General features: G+C 48.1%; 1 protein-coding gene across 2 annotated transcripts in view; it reads right to left on the reverse strand.

The window, feature by feature from the left end:
• The window catches only part of KIAA0586 (KIAA0586 ortholog), a 2,241,463-nt gene that overhangs the window by 1,925,488 nt on the left and 296,834 nt on the right, over nucleotides 1-19,141 (reverse strand). For both annotated transcript variants that reach the window (XM_069637413.1, XM_069637412.1), the window contains exon 6: nucleotides 16,301-16,513. In XM_069637413.1, coding sequence (XP_069493514.1) covers nucleotides 16,301-16,513 — 213 coding nt within the window. The remainder of the gene's footprint in view (nucleotides 1-16,300; nucleotides 16,514-19,141) is intronic.

Genomic DNA, 19,141 nt, shown 5'->3' on the forward strand with positions numbered 1-19,141 from the left:
GCACACCCACCTATCCCACCCCCCTCAACATTCTAGTAACCTCATCCCTTTCCACCCCTCAGAACAGGGATTCTACCCCTCAACCCTCTGAACCCCACCACCACCTTTAACCTCCACACCTGCCAATACCCAAAGAATCCTAACCTTACAAGCTCTCTTCACACACACACACACACACACACACACACACACACACACACCATCAATACGCTCAGCCTCCACTACTACCTCCAGAACAAAGACAATAGCCCACCCCCTAGAAATCACTCACCTGCCAATAATCACCAGCCACTACTCCACCCCCTCAAACCCTCTCTCACATCACACCCCTGTCACCCACGGAATACCCCGAGAAGATCTCAGTTCCAGCCTTTCCCTTGGCCCACGTCACCTCTGCATTCCCCAACTGGGAGCAGCCACCCCCACTCCTCCAGTCCCCTTAATCCTCCTCTCCCTGCAGCTAATGCCTAACCTAGCAACAGACTAATGCGCATCCTAATCAATGCCAGATCTGTTGCAAAATACTACCACAACATCTATGACTGAATATCCTCTGAATGCCCCAACATCCTCTTCATCACAGAAACCTTGTTCTTCCAGGACTGCCGGCCCACCGCACATGAGGCCTTTCCTCCAAGCTACACCCTTATCGTGCACCCCAGGACTCTCCTCCCACTCCCAAAGTAGCCCGGACTTGGCCAGTTCTCTGCTTTCTTCCCCACCCTCCCTCCCACTCCAGCTGAGTCAGCTCTCCATCAGCCAAACTGACCAATGGCTCTCTGAAGCCCTTAGCCATCTCATCCCTATCAGGCCCGTCTCCAAAAGACAAGCCCCACCCCGAGATGTTTCATCCAAGCTCTCAAATCACAAAAGCAAAAACCACATCCTTGAATGCAGATGGTGGGCGGACCCTTCATCACAGACCAAAACATCTTAAGCACAGCAGACCATACAGGTCAGAATTTCGTAAAACAAAAAAATCCTTTTCCTGGAACAGAATCGCCAATGCCCAAACACCTACAGGAAACTCCACAAGATCTCAGAATTCAGGGCCCCTCTTTGCACCTCCCCCTCCTCAACCAACATGCAAGCTCTCAGCGACTCTCACTTTGACCACTTGCACAACATAGCCCTGAAAGAAACCTTGCATATCTGCTCTGAAATGGCTTTGTTCAAGCCCCACTCCCTTGCACCCAGTTCCGACCTTTACACCCTCCAAGCGGCAGCCCACTTCTATTTTTTCTCTCCCATCTCCCACCCTGAATTTCTATAGCTACTAGCTCGCAGCTGTCCCTCAGGATCCCCTGGAAATCCCTGCCCCCTACTCTTCTAAATGAAAACCTGTATTCAACTTGCAAAACTTTCCCAGCAGATTTCAAGACACCACACATCAAACCCTGCTAAAAAAAAAACTCAAGTCCCCTTCTACCGGTCAACTATAGACCCATCTCAAACAACTGTCTCATAGCCAAACTAATTGACCAAAGAAGCCTACACCCAGCTATGCCTCTTCACAGAAACTAACTCCTCGACCCCGCCCAATCCGACTTCAGACCCCTATGAGGAACTGAATCATGCTTTCTCTCCATATGGGATGATCTCAAAAGAACCTCTGACTTGGGAGCCTGTTACGCACTAATCCTTCTCGACCTCTTGGTGGCTTTCAACACCATTGACCACTGCACCCTCTCCCTCAGCATCAGCGATGCAGCATTGAAGTGGATATTCTCCTTCCTCTCCAGCAGATCCAAATAATATACATGCCTTCCTTCTCCTCAATCTCGAACCCCGTCACCAATGGAGTACCAGAGGGAGCATCTCTCTCACCCCTGCTCTTTAACCTCTACCTGAGCCCCCTCCCAGCTATTATCCACTCACATTGCCTGTCTTGCTACAACTACGCAAGAGGACACCAAAATCATCTTTGGTATCACAAAAAAAAAAAACACTAACACCACCCCCAACCTCGCTTCTTGCCTCACAGAAATAGACTGGATGACTGCTAACCACCTTAACCCCGGAAAATCTGAAATCATTATCTGCAGTAAGACGGCCCACTTTGGCCAACCTACCCCTTGGCCACCCGCCATAGGCCCCCCCCCACCTCCAACACAGTAAAGAACCTTGGATGCACTATCGAGACAGATCTGACACTATCACATCATATCAACTCAGTCTCAAAATCCTGCTCTCTATACCTACACATCCTCAGTCGCATCTTCCCCTATCTGACCTACCCTCACAGAGTTGCTGCAATCACGGCCACCGTCCTCTCCAGCTTAGACTATGCTAACTCCCTATACTTGGGCACTCTTGTATCTCAACTTAGAAAGCTTGAAAGGGTCCAAAACACAGCTGCAAGTCTCCTTCTTGCCCTATGCCCCAGAGAACACATCACACCCGCACTACTTGTCCTTCACTGGCTACTGTTCGGGCGTCGGTCCACCTTCAAGACTATGTGCATGTCCCACAACACTGGCCAGAATATCTACAGCACAAGCTCACCCGCTACAGGCCCAAAAGAAACTTGAGATCAGGCACAATTCTCCTCCTTGTCATCTCATTCGCCCAGAATAGAGGGGGTGGGAGGGTCCTCCTCCTCCGTCCAAGCACCCACCATTTGTAACTATCCCTTTTAGCAGCAGCTCTGAGGACCACCTTGCCTTCCGGAAGGCACTCAAGACATTGCTCTTCCCTTCTGCATCCTGACAGACCTAGTCCACCTCATGGTTGAACTATTATCCCCAGTGAGGCAGTTGGGAGCTTCGATGGATCATGTGAGGAGACAAGACAGCACTGAGTTCCAAGCATGCTCACAGAGGATTCCAGTCGACACGCTTGATATGCTCTGCATTCACTCATCGCAACCACACATCAGCCATGACTCCCGAGTATGTATTGCACTCCATCTCAATGGAAGATAGATGTGTGCCTCCCAGAGCACGGCCAACGGCTCGCATACATCTGCAATAATCCACTACTCGTACTCACATTGCAAAAAACCTCTGCCATTAGAATGCAACTAAGTCCTACAAAAGAATTTGGTCTAGCTGGGCACATAGCTAGTCTCCTTGACTGGCATACTCTCCAGACAGCCCATCACAGCACCCTTCCACTAGCCAGATCGCCATGGGTCACTGGCAGGGACTTAGCCACCCCCGACAACCTTCGAACTGGCTAAAATGCACACAGATTCCAAAACCCTCATACCTCAGTATGGCAATAGGTGCTATACAAATGCCATATAAGATAACAAGTCTGGGACTTTCTCTGGTAAGGATAGAATCAGTTGACATCACTATCAGCTAGTGGAGTAAGGCACTTGCGTTGATTCGACTCAACTGCTCAAAATAAAGACATGAGCATAAACCCTGTTTTCAAACATCTGACCTTGAATTCGCTTCGAAATAGACAGACTGATTTACGGTATTTACTCAAGCCTTTCAGTTGCATGCAAGTTTACAGCGACAGCATCCCCAAAACTTCTGCATGGACATCCAATTCAAACACATTTTTACAGGAGCCATAGAGTGCTCTTCGTCATGTTCGATCATGACTTCTGTACTCAAGATGTTTTTGAGACAATACATAATGAAGAAAAAACTATTTCAGATCTTGGGCAGTAAGAGTCCACACTGAATGTCTGACCTTTCTGTGAGCGCTTGACTACAAATCATCTCAAATGCTGTTTCCCACTAACTGGAGTGATTTTAAATGAGGATGTCAGATTCTGGCTTTACCATAGGAGAATAAAGATTAATGGTGAAATACCAGGTCCTCGTAGGGTGAAGTATATATGCAACATATATTTTAGCGATAGATATAGCTATCGCGTGAAGGGAATTCTACAAATACAGGAGTAATAAATCCCATTATAAGGCCAAAACAAAGTGTTGATCGGTGATATATTTTTAAGAGACAAGATTACAGTGACAAAAGATAAGTGAGCAGGGCAAAACATGATCCGTCATTGTATAGATTGAAACAAATTGAGTGTGTGTGCTTGACCCAGCTTTGTGGAGATGGGGTTTTACAATTTGTTTTGTACAGGAACTGATTTTTTAACCTTAATTAAATAAGTGGTTACGGGGGGCGTGGCTAGGCAGCATGCCATACGGTCCTGTCTGCCGTGAGCTCGGATACAGTGCGCCCGAACCTGCAATTTAAGGCACTCGTTTCCCTCCGTAACAACATCCTCTGATGCCCTGGAACATGGAGCGGCTCTGGCGCTGAAAACCGAAGCAGAAATAGCTGCAGAACATTAGATTTTGCCTGTGGACACGCCATCACCTCCACAAGCAAAATGGTGGCATGTGCCATTGAAGAGCGGACAGCGACCTCTCAGGCAGAACGAGCGAGCATGTCAACGGTGTAGAACACCCCTGACGTCAAGCCTCTGTGGACACATGTGCTTTAGCCCCCTCCCCACCCCCCACCCCTGGCATAAGCAGAGAATTGTAATGCAGAAGAGCTGTCCTGCTCCGGCTCTCAGTGGGCTGTCAGCGGTCCAATAGCGGCCACGCGGAACAGCGAAGGTGAGGAGCAGGGGCGGGAGACAGAATGCCTGGGGTTGGTGGACTCGGTACACCCCCCCCCCTCACCCTCACCCTCACCCTGCTCTCATAAGGCACACTTCTCACGGCCCGGCCTCCAGTAGACAGAAGCACAACGGAGGCGGGTTGCGGTGGGACAGTGGAGGAGGGATTGAAGTATGAAGTGCCGACTCACCGACAAGCGGGAGATCTAGCTCTCCCTTGCTTCCTACCCGGCAATATAACCGACATAGGACCCATATACAACGGAAGGGGCACCCTATTCACAACTGTAAGCCTATTATAGTAGAACTTGGGATCATTCTACCCCCACTTGCCACGGCTTAGACCTCCTAGACTCCACAAGGGAGGAAACCGTTTACTCGCACTGCTGTGTGGTCTGTTAATTTTCTGCAGCAGGCAGCCACTCCAACTAAGGCAAACAAAGTCAGACTTGTCCAACAAAGTAGAAGGGGTGAGGGCTGCACCCTAACCCCTAGAACCCTACTGCTTCAACGTCAAGGCACGTGGACAGGTCTCCGTTTTGGCACTACAAAAAGGTGCCTACAAAATAGAATCACAAAAGGCCACTGCCACCCCTGGCAGTTTAGGACAGAAAGAAGCCTCTCCACCTGGAGGGGAAGCTTACCCCCCTCATACCTACACGGCAGGCTTTCATTGCCCATCCCTCTGCACCACGACAAAACGCTGCCAGCTCTCTGGGAAATCCACAGCAGCAGGGGGAAAACTAACGAAATTACAGCCTTTTTAACATCTCAAGCAACCACAGATCCACGAATGCAGGCAGTAAAGGCCAATATTCACTCACCCCCAGATTTCCAAAAGTGATCTTGAAGATATGTTAAGGAGCCTTAAGCAGGACATTACCCAAGATATAAATCTGGAGATCAAAACCTCCAAAGATTCCCTGGCCCACTCGATTACCGACCTGAACACACATCTCATGGGCCTTGAAACCAGTGTCATTGACCTGGAAAACATAATATGAAAAACAAACGCATGATTGCACAGAACTCACTAAGAGTGGGGATCATCGGAGAGCATCTAGAGGATATTTGGCCGAAACAGGGCGATCTTGACAATAGGTCGAGAAGGAACAATGTCCGCCTACGTGGAGTTCCGCGACACATCGATTAGGAACTACCGGACTATATAAGCACACTTTTTAGGTCTCTGATGGGCCTCTCTGACTCGGATGAAATGGTCCTGGACAGGACCCATCGCGTCTACTATTCTGCCCAACAGAGGCGCAATCTGCTTCCGGATGTTTTTTCCCCCCGTGTGAATTATTTCCACCAGAATGAAGAAATAATGGCAGCCGCCAGAAAATCAGAACCGGGGCATTTCTGGGGGGCAACCCTAGCGCTATTCCAATTCCTCTCGCCATACACCCTTGCAAGCCGCAGGCACTTGCAGAAAGTTATAGCATGGCTACAGGCTAAAAAGATTTGCTACCTATGGGGGTTCCCATGTAAGCTGATTTTTGATCTCCACAATTAAAATTACACCATCACTTCAGAGGAGGAATCAAAGGATCTAATGCTTGAAAGCAACAATGTTGCCACTTCAGGAGCAGGAGACCCCGGTAATTCAGACATGGACCCTACGCCAAAGGACAAAAGGAGGAAGCCCAAGGGTTGGCACTACCTGGGGTGGACCCCACGTCAGGAACCAGAAACCACGGAACCCGCCTGAAAATCCTGCAAGACCTTGCTGATCCTGCTCACCTCTAAACTTTAATATCCTCATGCCGGCTGCCTGGGCAACAAATGCCTCATTACTGGAGGCGGAGGGAACGATATACGACAACGATCGGGCGCTGTGGACTGATTACGCCTGCTACTGTTGACTTACTATCACTGTTGGTCAAGAAAGTGAGGGCTCTAGGAAGCTCTCCTATAATTTTCATCATGCATTTTTTGTTCGTTTTAGTTTTACATGTATCGCAACACAATGTCTACGCTACTGACTCATATCCATCTTGCCACACATCTAGTACTGATCAGCTGTCATGATCTCTGCTTCCAAAAGGTCAGGGTTTTCCCAACTCCCTTGGAAGCAGATCCATAACCCAGGTTCCGAGTGCCAACCAGTCCCAATTGGGACCTTTTGGACCCAGTCCTGGCGCCAGTGGCACCAGGCTCATAAATATGCCCAGTCCCAGCGCTGGAAGCGCCGGGCTCATAATGCTTGGGTGGACTTACCTGCAGCAGACCATGCTGCTTACTTGCCTGCCAGTTGAGCCTCTGATCCTCTTCTGCTTGGAACTACTTTTCCTGTTGGGTGGGGCAGGAGCCACTCCCTAGGTTCAGAACACTGGAACTCTTCTGGAAAGCAGGAACTCTTTTCTTACCTAGGCGTGGCTGTGGAAGGAGACACCTAAGCACTACAGGAGGCTATTTAAACCACACCCGATGGATGAATCTTGCTTTGCGTTATTCTGCATCCTCTGCAGCAGAACGCTCATCGTGTCTTCTGCATCTGATCCTGGGCCTAAGGAAAAAGGCTTACCATCCTGAATCCAGTCTTCAGCAACACCTATAAAGACAAGAAAGAACAGGTTAGCATTACGGTCTTCAGTGACAGCGCTTCACTTCCCTGGTCCATCGGCTGTCACCAACGCCTCGCACTGCATTCCGGCATCTGAAAGACAAAAGCTTACCAACTCTTCGCACGCTCCGGAGGCCTTCAGCGCTGCATCCCGCATCTGAAAGACAAAACAAGGTGCGTTTAAAGACATTGGGGAACTTTAATACTCACGTGCCATTACTCCTTTCCACATCTAACCCAGTGGGTATTCCGGCACCCTGCAGCCGCTCCGAACTTGTACCTGCAAAATAAAAAGACAGTTAGAGCGCATCGTGAAGCAGGCAACAAGCGCTTACTTACGTGCTTCCAGGCGCTTCTATTCTTCACACGGGCTCCATCTTCAACTCATTTCAGCCCGTCATCCGCCATCGCCGGAACCCTGCAAAACAAGAGACATCATTACTAAAGACTTTTAAAGACATTAGAATTACGCGAAACTTACCGTTCGTGCAGTAAACGACGGACAGCAGTCCTCTGAAGTCAAGAGGCCTGCTCCCCTTATCCAGTGAAGAAACTGGTTACAGCACCCTGCCCCGAGGCAGATGGAGAGCACGGCGTTCACTTACCTAAGGTGAGAGCGTTAACCTTTGGGGTTCTACAGGAGAAGAGAAAGGGAAGAAGAGACATTCAATAGCCCAGTTCATTAATCCCATATTTTCTATCTGCAGACATCTTACCCTTCGAGTCGGACATACAGTGCACAGAGGTCCAGCCCAAAGAGCCAGCCGTGTGTTACACATCACCTTTGAAGATACGGTATACGCCCAGTCAAGACCGGCGCCTCTACGGGAATCAGGTGAGCGTTACATCAGCTTCTGGATTCTGCAGAAAGTCCTCATATTTACCTCTCTGTCATATCGCTACATCTCTTCCCACCGATATAAAGGCACAGCACCTGAACCTGGGAGCGGGGAAACCCAGAGATAACCCTTCTCTCGAAGGGACAATTATTTCTAGCGTGTTACAAATGCCTGAGCGACCGTAGAATGGCAACCCCGGATGTGAAGTGCATCACCCTAAATGTCCAAGGCCTAAATTCCCCCCATAAACTTAACGCATTGTTTCACAGAATGGCCACTCTTGATTCCTCGCTCTTGTTCCTGCAAGAGACCCACCTCCTGCCCTCGGATGAATTTTGCCTTAATAACAAACTCTACCCCACAAAATTCTGCACTTCCAGTGGCCTGAAGAAACGCAGGGTCGCCATTCTAGTGTGCATGGGTACCCCACTAAAAATGTTGAGGATGTTGCGGGATGGAGAGCGGAGGTTCATCCTGTTGGTAGCAATGCTTTTTGGGCGTAAGGTCACCCTGATTTTGCGGTATGCACCGAACTCCCAGCAGGAAGTGTTCTTTGCCTCACTAAGACACTAGAGGAGAATGCGTAAGGAGATCTGATTCTGAGGGGGGACTTCAATGCTGTGGTTAACCCCCTAATTGATAAATTACCCCCAACTGCCAATGACAAGAAAAATGTTATAGCGCTCATTATGCTACTACGCGAGCATTCACTCAAAGACGTGCCGGTTTTTCCATCAGGAGGAGCTGGATTATACCTTCTTCTCAGACGGGTTTTCTAGACTAGATATGTTTCTCATCTCTGACTCCCTCATAACCCAGACAATCGCTATAGAGATTTTTCCAAAAGCGTTGTCAGCTCATGCCCCAGTAATGCTCACGTTATCCCCCCGCGCAAGTGACTTCCCTGTCCAGGCCACCCTGTCGGCTGAACGAATTTCTGCTGGAAGACCCCTTAATCCGATCTGACATGTGACGCCGTAAAACTATATTTTAGCGAAGAGGACACCGGAGAAGTGGGATACGACACGGTGCTGTACGCGGAGAAGACAGTCATTCGGGGCCATATCAAGAACCAAGCTGTAGCAAGGGGAAGGGTCGGGAAACGGCTACAATCCCAGTTGGAGGGAGAAATCCAAAGACATGAGGTGATCCACAGGGGAAAAGGATCTCGGCGATCCCCCCGAGATTTGCATATAGCGAGGAAAGCTTTAGAAGCACACCACATGGGGCGAGCAGCATATTCTATGATGCTTACAAAGCAACACTTCTATACGAGAGGGAATAAAGCTAATAAAGGATTAGCAGCAAAATTGAAAAAACAAACAAAATTGTATAGAAAGCCTGCGAGACGCCAATGGCGGATGTGTATCCTCTGGGTAAACTCCAACATTTTAGAAGACTTTGTCAGGGAACACGCCACCCCCCACAATGCTGACCCACAAGCCACCCAGGCGTTCATACTCAACGCACACTTTCCACAGGTTGCGCAAGCCCTCTGCGATCCCCTTGAAGAACCCATATCCGCCAATGAAGTTGAATTCGCTATTAGATCCCTCCCTCTTGGGAAAGTCGTGGATCCCGGTGGCTTTACTAATAAATTCTACAAAATCTTCAGTGTAGACCGGATGAACAAGTTACTTTCTTACCTGGTAACGTTCTTTCGATGGGATGTTCCTCCAACGTATTCCACATAGAATGACAGTAATCACCACAGCTGTGCTGCTTCGGAATTTTTCGGCATCGGTGTCCTACGTCAATGACGTCGATATGCTGTCCCTCGAGGGCCTCCTTCGAGCCGACGTCAACCGATGTTATAAGTAGGACGCACGACGCCTCCAGCCTCAGTTTTAGTTTTTTTCTCCCACCAATCTTCTGCCAGTATGACTGCAGAAAGCTGCAATCGCATAAGAAATTCTGTAGAGGGGCCGGCTGGGAGGGTGCGATGTGGAATACGTCGGAGGAACATCCCATCGAAAGAACGTTACCAGGTAAGAAATTAACTTGTTCGGCAAAGGGATTGTGTCCTCCGACGTGTTCCACATCTATGACAGACTCCCAAAGCAGTACCAACGTATGGAGGAGGGAAAAGAATTTAGAATTTTAGAATGCCCAATCAAATTGCAGAATAGAGGACCGCCTTGCCAAAGGCCAAATCTTGCACAGGGAGTAGTGTTTTACAAAAGTATGGACAGAGGCCCATGTGGCTGCTTCACAAATGTTACGAATAGGAACACCCCTCTGCAGAGCAGTAGAGGCAGCCACACCCCTAGTAGAATGGGTCTGTAAGCCTACCGGAGGGTCCTTGCCCACCAAATGGTAACATTTGGCGATTGTCAAGATAATCCATCTGGACAAGGTCCGTTTAGAAACAGCTTGACCCAAACGCCTTCCAGCGTATCCAACAAAGAGCTGATCGTCCACTAACCTGGGACATGCGTGAAATATAGAAACTTAAAGCTCTTCTAGGATCCAACCTATGGAGCCTCTTCCTTACCAGGATGCGGAGGAGGATAGAACGGCGGAAGAATTACATTCTGGCTCAAATGAAATTCCGACACAACCTTCATAAGAAAGGAATGACGAACCCCAAGGACAACCCTGTCCTTATGAACACCGTGAAAGGTGGCTTGGCGGATAGTGCCTGCAACTCACTCACTCTGCGAGCGGAAGTAACCGCAACTAACAATACAGTTTTAAATGACAACAGTCTCAATGGACAAGAATGTAAGGGCTCAAACTGAGCTCCCTTCAGGAATTTTAAAACTAAGTTCAAATCTCAACCAGGCACCTGGAAAGGTGATGGTGGAAACACATTAGTGAGCCCTTTGAGCAACTGAGAAATCAAAGGAACCTTAAAATAAGAACACTCCTCAGACTAGAGCTTAAATATGGACAGTGCCGCCAGGTAACCTTTAATGGTACCCACTTGCAGGCCCTTGTGGGCTAACGAAAGTAAAAAAGACAGAACCACAGGAATGGCACATGAAAAAGGATCCACATTCTTTACCCTGCACCAGTTGCAGAACTTTCTCCAACGGCAACGGTACAGGGACTTTGTTGCGGGACTTCTGGCCGAAAGCAACACCTCCATCACGTCTTCAGGGAGGTCCCAATCCTTATACCTCAACCTTTCAGATACCAAGCATGAAGGCTGAGAGACTTGACCTCTGGATGGAGAACCGCCCCCCCGCCCGTGAGAGCAGATCGTCTCGGTAGGGAAGACAGCGTGGAGGGCAGATAGACATGTCGAGAAGGTCCGGGTACCACGCTCTCCTGTCCCATGCCGGAGCAATGAGGATCATTTGGGAACCGAACCTCCGCAGCACTTGCGGAATGACGGGGACTGGAGGAAACACCTACAGCAGTGGGAAGGACCACTAAGCTACGAACGCGTCCCACAAGGCTCCTCTTGGAGGGAATTCCCGCAAGCAGAATCTTTCGCACTTCCGGTTGACACTGGTGGCGAAGAGATCCACTTGTGGGGTCTCCCAAAGGGCGAAGATCTCCAAGAGAACTTCCTGAGCCAGCTCCCACTTGTGAGAGACCGTGCTCTGCCTGCTTAGAGCGTCCGCCACCTCGTTTTCATGTCCGGCCAGATGAACTGCAGAGAACTAAATTTCCTGCTGGATGGCCCAGAACCAGAGCTGCATCGCCTCTTTGCACAGGGGAAGTGACCCTGCCCCCCCCCTCTTTTTGTTGAGGTAGTGCATGGCCACTGTATTGTCCGTCAGAATCCGGACATTCTTTCCCCGCACAGTCGGCAGAAAAGCCTTCAAGGCTAGCCTGACAGCCCTCAGCTCCAACAGATTGAAATTGAGTCTGGACTCCAACGGAGACCAACGACCGCTGACTGTCAACTCGTTGGCATGAGCTCTCCATCCTGTGAGGGATGCGTCCGTCACGATCGTCACCTCCGGCCAGGGTAGCCAAAATGGTGCACCCCGCATCAGATTGCCTTCGACAGCCCACCACAGAAGATCCTGGGCGACCGAGGGCGGCACCTGAACAGGATCCGACATCCTGCCGGAGGACTGTAATCACTGCATCTTGAGTCCACTGCAGAGAACTCATCCGCAGCCTGGCCTCTGGCAACAGTAGAATGCAAGATGCCATGAGGCCGAGCAACCTCAAGAACTCGAACGCTGGGAGACTCTGGGCATGTTGAAACTTGTTCACCATCTGCAGAATGTGATGAGCCCTCACCTGGGGAGGCGAACACTGCCCCAGGGATGTGTCTAGCACTGCTCTGCTGTACTGGAGCCGCTGGGTAGGTGTCAAGTGGGACTTCTTTAAATTTATGGAGAAGCCCAGCTTGTGAAGGGAGTGGCAGGTGACCGACAGATTATCCAGGACTTGCTCGGGAGAGCGCGCCCTGATCACCCGATCGTCCAGTTAGGGGTAGACGTGAATCTCCCCTTTCCTGAGATACGCTGCCACCACCACCATAAGCTTGGTGAAAACCCTCGGGGCGGGGTCAATCCGAACGGCAGGACCCGAAACTGAAAATGCAAGTCACCAACCGCGAACCTCAGGTACTTCTTGTGCTTGGGATGAATCGTCACATGAAAGTAAGCATCCTTGAGGTTGAGACACCCTTCCCCAGTTGAAGGGCCTGGAGGGCATGAGAGAGAGTAACCATCTTGAACCTGTCCTTCCTGAGGAGCTTGTTCAAACCACGCAAGTCCATGATGGGTCTCAGTCCCCCGTCCTTTTTCGGGATCAAAAAATAAGGGGACTACCATCCATTGTTCCTCTCCGCTATAGGCACAAGTTCTATGGCGCCTTTCTCCAGCAGGGATTTGATCTCCTGCGCAAGGAGCGGATCTGGACTCTTCAAAGAAGTCTTCACCGGTGGATTGCCGTGAGGCCTCTGCCAGAAAGGAAGACAGTAGCCGTGGGCTATGATCTCCAGAACCCACACATCTGAAGTAATGGCATGCCATTCTACAAGATGCTGCGCCAGCCTTCCCCCAACCGGCGAACCATGGGACATGGCCTCATGACTGAGCTGAAGCGGCTGCGGCAGTGCCTGAGGGCAAAGAGGCAAATGTCCGAGCGGCTCTAGCACCTCGAGTACCTTGTTTTCCACCTCTGGTACTTCTACGTTGACCGCATTGACTGGCAGCTCCCCTCGATCTACCAAAGCAAGAGTAGTATCGAAAGGAACCTCCCCTCCATTGCTGTCCCCTAGGACGAAAAGGCGGAGGTTGACGTAATGCAGCGCTCAACAACTTTGCTGCAGCTTTGGAGGTCTGCAACCTCTCAAGGCTCTCGTCAGCCTTGCTGCCAAAAAGATGGTCACCATCAAAGGGCATGTTGAGAAGCCGGGACTGTACATCAGGTGCAAACCCCGACTTCCGCAAGCACGCAAACCTGCGCATCACGGCCGCCATGGACTGGCTGACACAGTCTGCCACATCCAGACCCAACTGAACGGATTCACACATGGCATCCTTGCCATCCTGAACGAGGGCAAGAAAACAATCCGTTCCTCCCCTTTTGGAATATGTTGGTACTTATCCCCACATCGGCTGCATGCAATGAATCCCGCTTATCCAGATACATGCTGGCATGGGTGTGGGGAGCGAGGCGACTTAGACCATTTATGGTAGCATTGCCCAGTCATACAATCTTTCTGGTCGGAGATATGATCTAAGATTAAAGAAATCACTGACGCTGCGCTCCCCCTGGACCCAGGAATCCTGCTACTGGGAGACGTTCCCGGAGATGGGTCCTTCCCGATGTCTGGTCCCAGAGCTGAACTGATCTCTCGATTGCTCTCGACAGCCCGAATTATATGGGCGCGCATTTGGAAAGACGTAGAGGGACCGCACATAGCTTATTGGTGGGTGAAGGTTTGGGAATTTATAGAGATGGAAAAGCTCAAAGCCACGGCAGAGGGGAAACTGCCTATGTTTTCGCGCATACGGGGCCTGTTTTTGGACTATGTGGCAGACAAAGAACAGATGTTTTTTCAGCCAAGACTTCTGAAATACCTTTTGAAACCGTGAAGTTTGGCATGATGTACTTGGTTTTTGGTATAATGTACTTGGTTTTGTTTTTTTCTTTTTCTTCCTTCTCTTTGCTTCTCTTTTCTCCCTCTGGTTACTCGCATTCACTCATCTTTTGTTTTTATCCTGTTAATTCCTAACCTGTATTCATATGTTGACTAGCCGTTTTAAGCGAAACAGGTATAGTTACAAGTTATTAAAAATGAAGTTTCGACATCATGACGTTTTTCAATGCCCTATTTTTGTGATGTTAGTTGTACCTCATGCTAAACAAGATTTCAATAAAAATTACATGTTAAAAAAAATATATATATTACATTTACGAAATGCATCTTTTGCTCTTTACCTACGAAGTTTAAGTTCAAAGTATACTTTTGTATTAAAGTTCTCTTATACTAGTACAGCAGTTGGACTGTGTGCTTTCTTTAATTTCAGAAGTTGTTCCCAAAAATGTGCTTAAAACAGTAAGGACCTTAAGTACCTCTTGAATCACTTTGGCAGATACAGGAGAGTAAAGATTATGAATCTTCTTGTCCAAGCCTAGGAACTACCAGTAGGCTCAGACAATAGAGAGCATTGTTCATCCCTACCTTTTTACATTAAAGAAAACTACAGCTGGGGGCCTCCTTTCTCCAAAAGCACGCTGAAATGGCAGTCCAAATAATTAGGCAAGTTTAAATTCTGCAAATATTCTGTAAGTTATGTGACGAATCGCAAGGTGTCGTCACTTCTCTCCAAGGGGAAGCCCCTTCTCATGAGGCAAGGCTGCTACCCAATAGTCCCCCTAAGGGTGGTTTAATGCGGGAGGTCCTCATGGGAAGGGACTCACCCCTCTCGGGACAAGGACGACCACCTGGGGTGCAGCCCTGGCAATCCATCACCCACACACATTCCCTAGTCCTACACTCCACTTCTAATCTTTGCTTAGAGTGCAAACATACATATTTTTGTCATAGTGATGAAACCAGTCAAGTAGGAAGAACATCAGAGAAATGAAGATTACACCTTCAAGTATGGACTCACCGGTATCATGAAGACTGCCCTGTGATCATACACTGCAGGTGTTGACGATAGGCAGAGTCAGGACCAGTCCTACATAATAAAAATGAAGACTGACTCGAGGTGGTCTTCAAGGAGCAAGTAACATTTGAGATTCAAACCCTAACAGAAGCAGGTGGAGCAGCAGATGCTGGCGGGAAGCTACGAGAGTCATCCGGGGACCCTGCAGGAGCAGATCCCTCTGCCTAATCTGGAAAAAGAGAGCGGTCGCGTGACTTTGGCCAGGTGGACCGACGGGTCCAACAGACGCTGAGACGGCAAAGGTGGGAGATCCGCGAGAACGCTGAGGAGCCCGCCAGCCGAAGGAGAAGGTGCCTGGAAACAGCAGAATGGAAAACCCATCCCTTGAAGAACCAGAGCAGTGCCTGATCCTGCGTGAAATTAAGGCAGGGCACTGGAGGCCCGGTGGGGACACAAAGGGAACGCTTCATCATCCCATTGGCGTGGATAAGACCATTGGACACCAGAAACGGGTCTGGGACCCTGACCAGATTTGGGACCAAAGTGTGCATGAAGTTGAAAACTTTGAGAACAAAACATATCAAGCCATAACAGGAGAGAGGAGTCATTCTCCTGGTACCACATCAGGAGTTCTAATAGAGATGCCATGGTAAGGGAGTCATTCTCCCTGGCCTTGTGTTGAACTGTCCCACAGCATACCAAGAGAAGAGAGGCATTCTATTGATCCTGAACAGAGAGTAGCGATAAAGAAGCCAGGGGAAGGGAGTCATTCCCCCCTGGTTCTATTTAAGAGTATAAGGAGCCACACCAGGAGAAGGCAGGCATGCTGGATTTAACGCTGTGCCAGCACTGGGTGAAACCCTCAAGCTAGGTGAAGGGAGTCATTCCCCCTGGTCATTTTGGTTTCAGAGAACACTCTTGAAAATTACCCAGGAGGAAGGAGAAGGGAGGCATTTTCCTTAAAGGAGGAACTTTTTCTTGGTTTACCTAGTGTGAGAGATAGAAGTAGATTTTGACACAGGACGGTGGAATTTACATTGCCTGACGTTTGGATAGACCCTTTCAGTATTAATTTTGAGGCATGGAAACCCCTCTTAGAAGTTAGGGTTAGTAAGGACATTTTTCACACAGAAATAAAAGCCTATAACCAAAACCATGCAACCTCTGTGTCAGCTTCCTTCTTCAACACCCTTGCAATTAAAACATTTTCATTTTTTTTTTGTTATGAGCGCTACATTTCTTTAAACAAGATTGTATGTACAATCCAACTGCACTTTGGTTAACAAAATGAAAAAAAAGGCATTGCAAAGACTACCCTCCTAGGTACCTGGATATCCATTTGCTGCTGTTGCAAATTTTCCATGAATCTCCCCAGCTGGTTTTCAAGGTGGGTGATTCGATCACGATACTGCTGCCCAACCTGGGCCTGCGCCTGGACTTTGGGTTGCTGCTCATTACTCTGCCGCAGGTGTTGATCAGCATGCAGTTTGCTAATAAGTTCAGAAACCGATCCAATTTTGGCATCCAAGTCACTTTGAGCCTAAAAATAATGATTTAAGTTAGATCGGATACAAGATATAAATCTTCTAAATGGAAATGGTGTGCTCTTTTTATGCTCACCACAAGATGGCATGTTAGCTTTCTACAAACGTGAATAATAGTTTGCAACCCCTCAATGTCAAAAAAGATCTCTCCAGGGATACAAGAACCCAGCATGTAGCTTTGAATACGTGTGTACAACTGTTAAACTAGGCTATCAATTTGCAATGCTGTGTTATAGAGCCATTTATAGAGTATCAAAAACAAATGGCAGGAACATTTCCCTTTAAAGGCAAAAATGGTGATGCATTGGTTGTGCCAACTCTACACCACTCAGAATAACCAAGAGAAGCATTTTCTGTATGATTTTAGCTAGTCTGACATTACATACACAGACTATCCCATGTAATTCAGTCCTACTGTTAAGATGGAATTCCAAAAAGAACCCTTGGGGTGGATTTTGGGAAACCAACCTGTTATGGTGAACAGGGAGACACTGAAGTATAGCCAAATGTAAAAAGGGTAAGGAAGCAGGGTGGCAAGACTCAGATTCAGGAGAGACATGAGAGTGGTCTAGGGCTACAATTAGTTCATACAGGACAACACCAAAAAATTGTTAGACAGGCAAGTACAAAAATATACAAAGATGTATTAGGCGTTTAAAATACACATTAAACACATGAAAGCTCTAAAAAGATTGACACAGATATATGCATTCACCCCCAGGAAAAGAAAGAAGCATTTGATTCAATAACTAGTATAAAACAGGCGAGCACTCCGATGCATGAAATTAATTAAATACCCTTCAGAATAACGATAGAACAGTTCCCTCACACTTAGCAAGTCCAGCACTGAGATAGTTTGGGGCCTTGTGCGCTAAAGACACCAGTTGCAAAGATAGACTTTTAAAAGGAAGGTTTACTACAAGATTGGATGATGCCGATGGGACACTAGTCAGCCCCAGTAAAATTGAGTCATTGGGAAGTCTCAAAGACAACCCTGTGTCACTGCACTGAAGGTGTTGTGTAACACACAAAAAGTGGTGCACATGGAGCAGGTGAGGCTCCAGTGCCCAAGATCACACAGAAAGTAGAAATACACATAGCAAAACACATGTATGAGAGGGAAGAAAGGCTCACACTCTTACCAGGTGAAACAAATACATCCTAGAAATCCAGCAAAGCTGCTGGGGGACACTTTAGGTAAGGAAAATCAACCATTTATGAGAATTCTCCCTAACACTATCCCCCAGACTAAGGGACAGGAGGATTTAATCCACTCCTGGATGAATCTCTACCTTTAGTCGGTTATAAACATCCTAAAGAGACCATCAGCATTTTGGTGGCGACATCCTGCTCTGTGCTCAATGGTAAAATCAAACCCTTGCAGGCAGATTGACTATCTTAGTAGCTTTGGGTTTTCCCCCTTTCATTTGCATTAACCATCTCAAGGGTTGGTGGTAAGTTTGAATCACAAAAGTAGATCCAAACAAGTATGGTCTAAACTTCTTCAGACTCCACACAATGGCAAAGCATTCACGCTCTATGGTTGCCCACCTTGTTTCTGGTTCCTTCAGTTTCCTACTGATTAAGCAAATGGGGTGCTCCCTACCTTTCTCATCCATTTGACTAAGGACTGCACCTATGCCTATATTGGAGGCATCTGTCTGCACAATGAAGGGTTGGTGATAATCAGGAGCTCTTAGTTTGACAAAGGGCTTTCTTCAGGCTTTCAAAGGCTTGAGTGCACTCCTCATTCCATCTAACATTTTTAGGGAATTTTGGAGAGGAGATCACATTCAAGGGAGAAGCTATGGTCTCAGTTCTCAATGAAATTCCTGTAGTACCCAGTGAGACCTAGGAAAGCTCTCACTTGGGTTTGAGTAGTAGGGGTGGCCCAGTTTTGCACAGCTTGTACTTTGCTGGGCAATGGCCTTATCTCACCTCCTCCTACCTCATGACCAAGGTAGACCACTTTACTCTGACCAATTTGACATTTGCTTGCCTTTATGGTCAGATGGGCCTGCTCAAGAGCCTGCAAAACATATCCAAGGTGATCAATATGTTCTTTCCATGTAGGGCTGAATACTGCAATGTCATCCAAGTATGCCATGCACAAGTCCTCCATCCCATTCAGAACTTGAATAACCATCCTTTGAAATGTAGCAGGTGCATTATTTAGTCCAAAAGGCATTACCTTAAACTGGTTGATGCCTGCTGGGGTAGAAAATGCAGTGTTCTCCTTGGCATGGTCTGTCAGTGCTATTTGCCAATAACCTGAGGTTAGGTCAAATGTACTGAGGTACTTGGCTGAACCAAGTCTATCCACCAGCTCATCTGTCCTTGGCAAAGGATGGGCATCAGTCTTAATGACTGCACTTAGAGCTCTATAGTCCACACAGAATCTCAACTCCTTGGATCCTACCTTTGGTATTAGAACAACTGGACTAGACCATGGACTGGTAGAGGGCTCTATAACCCAGAGATCAAGCATCTTGTTGACCTCTCCTTTGATATGGGATCTCACATGTTCTGACATTCTGTAACCCCTGCTTTTGACAGGTAAACAGTCACCAGTGAGAATATCATGCTGGTCCCAAGGGGTCAAGCCTGGTGATAGAGAAAATAGG

This window comes from Ambystoma mexicanum, chromosome 14 (genome assembly GCF_040938575.1).
Source record: "Ambystoma mexicanum isolate Mex_15411 chromosome 14, UKY_AmexF1_1, whole genome shotgun sequence".
In the NCBI taxonomy this organism is placed as follows: Eukaryota; Metazoa; Chordata; class Amphibia; order Caudata; family Ambystomatidae; genus Ambystoma; species Ambystoma mexicanum.